The 9,805-nt window shown below is 45.0% G+C and overlaps 1 protein-coding gene across 1 annotated transcript in view; it reads right to left on the bottom strand.

Annotated features, from left to right (window-relative positions):
* Positions 1–202: 202 nt before the first annotated feature.
* ttc34 (tetratricopeptide repeat domain 34) overlaps positions 203–9,805 on the bottom strand; it is a 90,532-nt gene continuing 80,929 nt past the window's right edge. Inside the window, exon 8 of the mRNA XM_085967285.1 lies at positions 203–2,042. Within this exon, the coding sequence (XP_085823411.1) occupies positions 1,521–2,042 (522 nt within the window). The 3' untranslated portion in view covers positions 203–1,520. The remainder of the gene's footprint in view (positions 2,043–9,805) is intronic.

Below are 9,805 nucleotides of genomic sequence, written 5' to 3'. Positions count from 1 at the left end.
ACCTGTGGAATTAAACCCCACCAGAGGTCAGTAAAGAGAGAGGGAAACTATAAGGAGAAAAATGGAAAATAACCAAGATTCTGGGGTGATAAATGGGTTATTTTTTAACATCTAACACAAGATAATCAACAGCCATCTTGACACCTCAATTTTTCACTTAAACCACTTGTAACTTCTAGTAACTTGATTGCCAGCAGTTAAATTAATTTTGTCAGATCGTATTTATTATTACTTTTGTTGGATTTCAGAATCCAACTACAAATCCTGTACAAATTATAATTTAATACAAAATAAAGCACATTCTGCAGATATAATTTAAGAAAAAAAAAAGGAACTTGCATTTATATAATAGCAATATCCACAATCTCTTCCCTATCCAAAAAAAAAAGGTTGGCGAGTGAGTGTCGGATTCCCATGAAGTGCCGCACATGCAAAGGGCTAAAATATACAGTAATCGCATAGCAACAGTTTTAATGAAGGGGTCCATCTGCATACACTAATGTTACTCATCAAATTATAGTCATGGACTCAATCCCAACCACTGACTTGCTCAAGAGCCATTCTCTTAGAAGGTTGCGTATTTCACCACAGAGTTCCCTGACTTCAATCATCCCAGTGGAGCCCTTGTAAAGTGGAGGCCAGGCATTTCAACAGAGGAAGAAAAATTAAAATTACAAGACCAATAATTAAAAAAAACCCTTCCATGTACTCTATAAAGGCTAGTGTAGCCCTGTCTGCTTACAGCATTCCCTTGCTTACTTTTGCTGCGAAGCAAAGGAGAACAGCACTGGATCTCACTTTGGTCAATATCTGACAAATCAATAGGCCATGAATGGCGGCCCAGAGGCACATAGAGCAGCAGGTCTGCCAAGGGGCAGAGGCAGCCAAATAGCCCATGGGCCACTTAGGAGTACCAAGGCCATACAGTAGTTTTGACTTCAATACAAACACATTTGTCTGTTAACGAAGATTAAAAACATGCTGAACTGTACTCTGTTGAAACATTATTGAAAATTTCCTTGGAGCTCTACCGCCATAACTTCACCAGAAGTGTAGCAGAAATACGGTTCAGATACAGCAGCAGTGTGATAGCAGCTCTGAGGCACATCTGGGTCACGATGTTTGCCAAAAGGAAAGGTTTGTTAGGCACTTTACACAAAGACAATGCCCCTTTAAATATTTCTCCTTTTCCTCAGTCCATATTCCCAGTACTGTCTCTCTACTACTGTCAGCCCTAGGCTACTCAGCAACTGTGCCAGACAATATAGTTCAGTTTTTGACCGCTAACCAATGTTCCCTCTAATTTGCAGTCTAAGTGCACGGTTTCTGTAAATTTGCCGCGCAGTTGTGCATGTGCGGTATCTTCCAGCGGCAGCAGCTGGTGAGTGGCCTGCATGGCCGGTTGGTGCATGGCTGCGCACTTTAGGGGGAACATTGCCTCGGACCCTCACTGTATGCAATGCACATTGTCCATGTCATTTCTTAAGCGCTCATATTGTACCAATCTGTGACCTACAATACTAATGAACAACACATCCCGATACCTCTCGTTTGATCCTAGCTCTCAGTTTCTTTAACTTAGTATTGCTTTCATCAATTATCAGTCCGTATTCTGCTAAATTCCACGCTTCTTCGTAAAGTTGCTGTTCAAAGTAACGGAGAGCAATTCGCTGGAAGTGTCGAGACAAGCTGAGCCGCCCTGGTCTACTGGAGATGTTGGTTAGTGCCACAGACTGGTCTAACTGCAGGGCTTTTATATAGTCCTTACAAGCCTCTTCATCCTTCAGGATAAGGAGTTGGATGTGCCCGGTGGAGCAGTAATCTTCTACCAGCTCTGGGGAATTACTGGAGATGCTCCTTTTGATGACCTCACGCAGGTCCTTTAGTGCCCTCTCATACTGCTTCAGTCTGGTCAGACACTTTGCACGTGAGCGGACATACTTGGCTTTGTTTTTACTTGCAAGGACAGCCAGTGTGTAGTACCTCAGAGCTTTCTCCTGCTGATTCTCTTTAGCTAAGGTACCAGCTTCCTGTGAGGCTACCTATAAAAGAAAATGGCAAACAAGGCACCATTAGTTTCCCGTGAGTTTTTATTAATAAAGATAAATTACTGGCAGGTTGGAGGGGAAAGGGTGGCACACTGTCACTTCACCTGGAGGATCTGCGTTGAATCAGCCCAAACTGATGGATAAAAATCTTGGGATATAAATTCTGCCTGTCATATTGGAGGCTTAGGCACCCATTTAGTGCCTGAAAAATGGGCAGTGTGCTTCTTTATTGCCAATCTCACTCAAGAGCCCAGAAGGTTGCTTGTGCGATAAATGAAAATGTCACACTGGTACAATTGGGGGTGCTCTTCAAGGTTGGTATTAAGGCAGTTGGTACAGAAAGGGAATGAGAAATACTGAATGACGGTGCAACAGACCAGCATTTATAAAGCACCTTCTGTCTAAAATATCTCAACGCACTTAACATGTAATAAATTACTTTGGAGTGCAGTAACTCATTATGCAGGCAAACATTCATGCACAGAATCCCACAAACAGGAATGCGATAAATGGCCAGTTGATGTGTTTTTTTTGGTAGTGTTTGAGAGGGGAATGTTGTGCACGAAACCAAGAAGGAACATTACTCTGCAGCAGTTGTCTTATACCTGACCTGCGAGTGCAGGATGCCATTGTGGGTGCCTGAAACAGCAAGGTGGTCCAATTCTCATTACGGACATTGCTTGTGTTAAAAGGTAGAAGAGGAAAAACACTCATTTCCAAAGTTACAGCTTTTAGAACATATAAAGCACAATCCTTTTCCATTTCTCAAAGAAAACATCCACCATTGAATTGGCTTTTTGCTAAACCCTTCCCCCCCACAAAGGGCAAAACTATTCTTTATTCCAGCTGCCTTTCCATTGGAACTCTACTGCTGCAGTCTTCCCTTTCCATGCTACAGTGGGATGATCAGGACATAGACCTCTCCATGGACACTGGTTTTCTGCCAGCTGGCTATAGTGTTAACTATTTCCATAAGGCATGGATGATCCTGGTGGTGCAGTCTGCCACCATAAAGGCTCAACCCATGGTTAAGCTCAAACAGAAATTAAGCTGAAGTGATATTGGAGGTCGGGGTTCGAACTCTCTCCCAATTAGAATCCTGTCTTGGTCTCGGAGTGAAGACCTGGTGTTCCCTGATAGGTTAGCAGAATGGCTAGCTGTTGCTCTACCCCAGTAGGTCATCTGAATGGAAGCCTATAATGGTCAATGGAGCACAAAATCTTTAGAGAAGTCGTCTATTGCTCTACTGTAACAGCCTTCATCTCGGAAGCTTGCCCTACAAGTTGCCTCAGAGAAGCAGGATAGTGGGGGAGGGGAACAGGGAACGGGTGTGCAAGTGAGTGGATATTGGATAAAACCCAAAATTGAATCACCTGCCATCGCTCTGCCTAGGCTAACAGATGAAAAATGGCTGCTTGTGCAATATATAGGAGTCTGGCCACCAGCACAAATTCCGCCCATTATATATGTGTTCAGCTTATTTATAAACATTTCAAATCACACAGCACCCAGCTGGTGCTCTATTCCAATATTTACAAAAGTTACAATTGTCCACAGTCCATTACCACATCACGAATTGCACAGAGCAGCAGTAATTACTGCTTAGGGAGCAATTAATCCAATAGTCTCGCATCTTCCTGCCAAAGGGATCCTATCCTGTTTAAGAATTCAAGAGAATAAAGATTAAATTTCTCCAAACAAGGAGAAGCCTTCATAACTCTTCCAGTGCTGCTTGTTTTTTTTGCTCTGGGCAACAATTTATTCTTTGTGTCTGTCAACAATATGTAAACGATTGGCGCCTCTGCATTTAAAAGAATAAGAGTAGAATGAATAAAAATGAAATGGCAACAGTAATTAAGAGTGTAATGTGGGGTTAGCATCGACAACAAAACTATGTTTTAAAAATACCATCATTGGATAGATAACATTCCTGATTCGAGCTATCCAATTAGTCCCATTTCCCCGTAGCCCTGTAATTTTTTTCTCCAAGTATTTATCCAATTCCCTTTTGAATGTTACTATTGAATGTGTTTCTACTACCTTTTAAGGCAGTGCAATCCAGATCGTAACAACTTGCTGCGAAATACAGGAGGTTCGTAAACCCTGTGGATGTTGGGGCGTAGGGGGCGATTTTGCCAGCCCTGGGGAGGCGAGACTGCCGGGAAAATGGCAGAATCTGGAAGCGGGTACCCATCCCGCCCCCAAGCCATCTTCCCAGGAGGCAAGTACCCGACCCGCGCCGGGTCCCGTCTCCGAGGCGGGAAGGGGATTAGTGCCAATTAACTGCCTGTTAACAAGCAGTTTTTTGGCTAATCCCTATTTTGCCACCTAAAGTGTGGGCTTCCTGACCGCTCCGAACCTCGCCAGGGTCAGCGAGGTGAGCTGTGGGTCTGCGGGGGTCGGAGGAGCCGAAAAGTGCGCTGTGCAGGTGAGTGATGAGTGCAAGTGCGAGGCGAGAGTAGAGTGTTTTAATAAGATTACTTACCTTTGCTTCTTCCTCCAGGCTTCATCCCTTTAGGCTGCGGAGTTGCCTCATCTCACTGGCAGAGAAAGCAGAATGGCCGCTGCATTCTTATATGCAGCAGCCTTCTGCTTTCTGCTCAGGAAGGCTTTCTATTTGAGTCGTGAGTAAAGGACTCAACTTAGAAGACAGATTGTCAGTGTTTGACAGCTTCAGAGCTGTCAAACGATGACAATTCATCGGTCAGACAGATGAAACGTCATACGCTGACGTTCTGTCACCAGCTTTCCCTTAATTGGCCTGCTAAGCCCGCTGGGCGGGCTTAACAAGGTCAATCAAGGGAAAATAGCGTGGGATGGCTGGATGTCGATGGAGGCGGGATTAAAACCCGACCAGCAGCAGTCCCGCCTCCATCATGTCCCCATTGATAAATATCACCCCAAAGATACAGGTCCCTAGTGTAAACACCCTTTTAACTTCTCACTCTCCATCTCAATTGGCAAAATGCAACTAGGGGGAAAAAAGTTAGCCAGGCCTACGACTCCTGGTCAATAGACAGTGACCCCTGTTGGAAATTGCACGTGAGCATGAGAGGTGAGAACAGGTGGGGCTCAGCTGGTGTTCATTACATATTTGAATAGCCTGCTGACTCTCACTGTCTTGGCTTACACAAAGAATAGTAATTTAGGCATAGTTGTCTGGTGCCCATGAGACCTAACCTCCGCAAGAGGTGGCATCTTCGAGAGAGGAGGGAAGTAAATTTTGAGGAAGCACACGCACGAGTGCATGAACAAGTATACAACCCAAGAATCTCTCTGGTATGTGTCTCAACAGTAAGTGGGAGATCAAAGATATTCATGAAAATGAAATTGAGCCAGTGCTCCTCTATGAAGAGACTTGTACATCGCACTAAATAAGGTTAACACATTTGTTCCTAAACTTTTCTGAAGCGGATTTATTGCCTGGAATGTGACTGTGAAATAAGAATGATGTAATACTGACAAGCACACTAAAACTGCCATGGGCCTGTTCTTCAATATGTTGTTTAATGCGTAATTTAATAAAACATTTTTGTTACCACCCAAATCATTCATGTGTTTGCTATAAAATTGTAATGTGATTCCAGGAGTAGGGGTGGGGTGAGGGGAAGCTGGAAGTGCCCATCTGCCAGATGTGCAATTATCAAGTTCCCTCCTCCAGCTGCCCTGAAAAAGGTCTGCAAATGGGACTGGATTAATCCTGTTCTTGCTGTTGGGGCATTGGGCACTGAAAATGTACCCATACTGTGCTTGTGCACATCAAAATTTCACTTTAGTCCTGAAAATGGATGATACATGCCAGTTTTGGGTGGAGGTGGGAAGAAACTTGATGTGTAAAAAAAAAGTTAGTATAGCAGAGATTGTGTAAGGGAATCTCTATTGCTTCTATTTTTTTTCCGTACCTGGGATGTGGGCGTCGCTGGCAAGGCCAGCATTTACTGCCCATTCATAATTGCCCTCGAGAAGGTGGTGGTGAGTCGTCGTCTTCGACCGCTGCAGTCCTTGTGGTGAAGGTACTCCCACAGTGCTGTTAGGGAGGAAGTTCCAAGATTTTGACCCAGCGACAATGAAGGAACAGCGATATATTTCCAAGTCAGAATGGCATGTAACTTGGAGGGGAACTTGCAGACGATGGTGTTCCCACGCGCCTGCTGCCCATGCCCTTCTAGGTGGTCACTGGTTTGGGAGGCGCTGCCGAAGAAGCCTTGGCGAGTTTATGCAGTGCATCTTGTAGATGGTACACACTGCAGCCATGGTACGCCGGTGGTGCAGGGAGTGAATGTTCAAGGTGGTGGATGGGGTGTCAATCAAGTGGGCTGCTTTGTCCTGGATGGGTCAAGCTTCTTGAGTGTTGTTGGAGGTGTTCTCGGAGGTGTTCTCATCCAGGCAAGTGGAGAATATTCTATCACACTCCTTACTTGTGCACTCTATTCCAACTATTCATTGCTGTGATTATTTACCAGAATGTTTGGGAGACAAAACCTTCCACAAATGTTGACGCTACGCAATGTGTATTTTATTATTTGTATTGTTCTGGTCTTCACTCTCATCTTTGGAGTATTGCCGTGACAAACTGCAAGGCCAAAATTTGGGGGTCCTCTTGAGTATCTCCCAATTTCCACTATCCACCCCAGGGATTTGGCCGGGGGGGGGGAGGGGTGGTGTTTTTAACTGCAGCAGTATTTTCTCCTCAATAACTCAAAGAACTGTAATACCCACTGGAAATGTTATGTACGCTAAGTATGGTTATCAATCTTTAACTTAGACACTGTATTATCATTGTTATAAATCCCTGGGTTAAGGTTGCCCATGTGAAGGTACAGCAAGAACTTTTAAGGACACAATGTGACTAAGAGCAGACTTTCCATAATTCTGCACCAGTATCAACTGTTGCAGACAGTGAGGCTGCGCAGTCTCCAGGCAGAAACCCCAGGAGGAAGGGGTGGAGTCGGGTTTTTCGAGCGGGAAACGCAAGGGACTGGAAGAAAAGAGGGCAGGAGCTCTGAAAAGAGGGCTCAGGAGGCAAATGGCTGCCGCATCCCGTCCCGGGCTTCCAAACTCGGCCGCCGCCCTTCGTATTAGTAGCTCTGCATCCAGAACTCAGTGGGATTCAGTGATCGTGAAGAGAATTCAACGAAGGGGTTCGGAGTCGTAAGTCTTGCAGACATTATACATACCATGAGCTCCAACTTAAGCGTGCCAACGAAAGAGTGCACTCGAATTTGGACACAGGGACAGATTCTCCTTTGAATCCATATAAATGGAGAATGTATGTTTATTATGTCTAGATTCATTCCAATGTATGCAAATGTCTAATTTAGGTCATTGACCCGTAATCTTCTTATACTGTCTGACGTTAAAACTATAAAGTAAGATAATTAGAATTAAGCCATTGTGGTAGTGATCTCCTTACTGGACTATAGAATACTGTCTACAACAGAGACCACATCTCACATATATCTAGAGAACCGTGAAGAGGTTACATTTTGGGGGCTCATCCGGGATTGTGGTCTATTTATGTCAGTAAACTAACAGTATTGAATGCTCATTGCTAAGAGAGTGGTTTGTGGTTTCTACTGGGCTGTTTGAGCATAAAAGATGGATGTTATTGAGGTTGAAGCTTGGTGCAAACAGAAGCAGATAGCTACTACCCATGCCATTGTGCTGAATGGTGTTGCTAACGATGACCCTGATGATGTCTTGCTAAGGGCTCTGAATTGTGTCAAAGCCTTTGGAAAGGTTAGGATAGTTGAGCGCTGCTTGGATACAGCTACCAAGAAGCAGTTTGTGTTGATCCAGACATCAGAGAACTTGAGAGGTCATGGTTTACCTGAGGTAGTTGGGTTTTCTGAAGAGGCTGGTCCCTGGCCAGTTCAGTTTGTCCCTATTACTACTAAGGAAGAAGAAGGGTTTCAGACCAAGTTGTTGTCATTCTTGAGACAAGAAGGAAAGACTGTTGCTGATGTCAAAGGTCTGATAGGTCCTTCGGCCCTGGATATGAACACTCAGTTGGTCAATGCCATTAGTTCTCTGGTGGATAAATGCACCAATCTGCCCTTCGAGGCTCAGGGATACTGTAAGCTCCGTATGTTCTCAGGAGTGAGACCAACTCCCAGTGGGGAAGAGGAGTACGACGCCTGGGCTGAGCAGACCCTGCCTCTGCTAGAGGAATGGCAGTGCAGTGACAATGTGAAGAGGCAGAGAATAGTAGAAAGCCTTAAGGGTCCTGCTGCTGACATTGTAAGATTCTTAAAGGCGCAGAACACCTCTGCTACTTCCTTTGACTACATGCAGGCTCTAGAAACTGCCTTTGGAACTACTGAAACCATTTCAGATTTGATGGTCAGGTTCAGAAGCACATTCCAGTGTGAGGGAGAGAAGCTGTCCAGTTATCTGCTGAGAATAGACAAACTGCTGCATTGTATGTTACGGAAAAGAGGGATTGAGTTGCCCGAAATGAATCGATTCCGCATTGAACAGGTTGTGCGAGGTGCATTGCTCGAAGAAGTGACTGCTCTTCGCATACGCATGACCCATAAGTTGCAAGATCCACCTACCTTCACTGAGCTGCTAAGGGAAGTCAGAGAGGAGGAGGATATGCTTCAGGCCCGGAATGTAGCAAAGAGTGCTGTGATGTCCAAGCTTGTGACTCCTGTTACAGTTCCTACTCCTAAGGGTGATGTCAACCCTGAGATGGAGCAGCTGAAGGAGGAAATAAATGTCATGAGAGCCGAGATGGCATATTTTCGGTCTAAGCCCAACACAGAAAGGGATGACGCACGGGTGCAAAAGGTTGAACACCCTGCGAAGTCTAACAGCAAAATGAATGATTCCTCTAAAGGATATCCCCATGAAGGAGATAGACCTGGAGTCTTTTGTTATAACTGTGGAAAGGATGGACATTTCAAGCGAGAATGTAGAGGTGAGGAAAATCTAAAAAAAGTAAATGACCGTCTCATAAAACTTACCAAGAAGTCGGGAAACTACAAAGGGGCACAGTAACGGAACGGCCTGCTGTCCCTGTAGTTAAGACACGTTCCACTAAGTGCAATAATAGACGAGGGGATATGAAAGACATCATACCTGAAGGTTTAGTAGGGCCGAGTTCTGCTGTATCAATACAGATTGAAGGCATTTATACTAAAGCTATCCTCGACACAGGTTCTCAGGTTACCATACTGTACAGATCCTTCTATGACCGATACCTGACGCATTTGCCGTTAACCCCAATCAGTCTTCTGCAGATCTGGGGCCTTGGTCCTGCTGATTACCCATATGATGGCTATTTGTCGCTGAGGTTGGAGTTCTTGGAAGCTGATGTAGGGACCACTGAGACCATTGATGCACTTGTGTTGGTTTGCCCTGACCCCATGGTGAAAGGTGAGGTTTCCATACTGGTCGGCAGTAATACACCCATAGTGAGACGACTCCTGACAAGCTGCAAAGAGCAGGGAGGTGAAAACTTCTTGAGCACCAGACACATTCACCCTGTTTTCAAAAAGGCTTTTGAGAAACTGCCTGAACTTTCTTCCGACGTAGATGATAGCAAAAGAGGAACTGTGTGGTACGTTCGAGCCAAACCTATCACCCTGCGTCCTGGAGGAGTGGCTAGAATCCCTGGGATACCAAAATTCCCTGGAACGCCAGGTACTGAAGCCATTCTGATAGTCACCTGATGATCCTGCAGAAGAGTCACGGTTTCCAAATGAGCTTCTGGTGAGACCAGAGTTGCAGACCCCGACAGCTGTGATGTCAAG

This window comes from Somniosus microcephalus, chromosome 25 (genome assembly GCF_052327205.1).
Source record: "Somniosus microcephalus isolate GS21.2 chromosome 25, FLI_Smic_1.0, whole genome shotgun sequence".
Taxonomy (NCBI): Eukaryota; Metazoa; Chordata; class Chondrichthyes; order Squaliformes; family Somniosidae; genus Somniosus; species Somniosus microcephalus.
The sequence above is the reverse complement of the archived record's forward strand: the minus strand, read 5'-3'. Positions and strand labels throughout refer to the sequence as shown.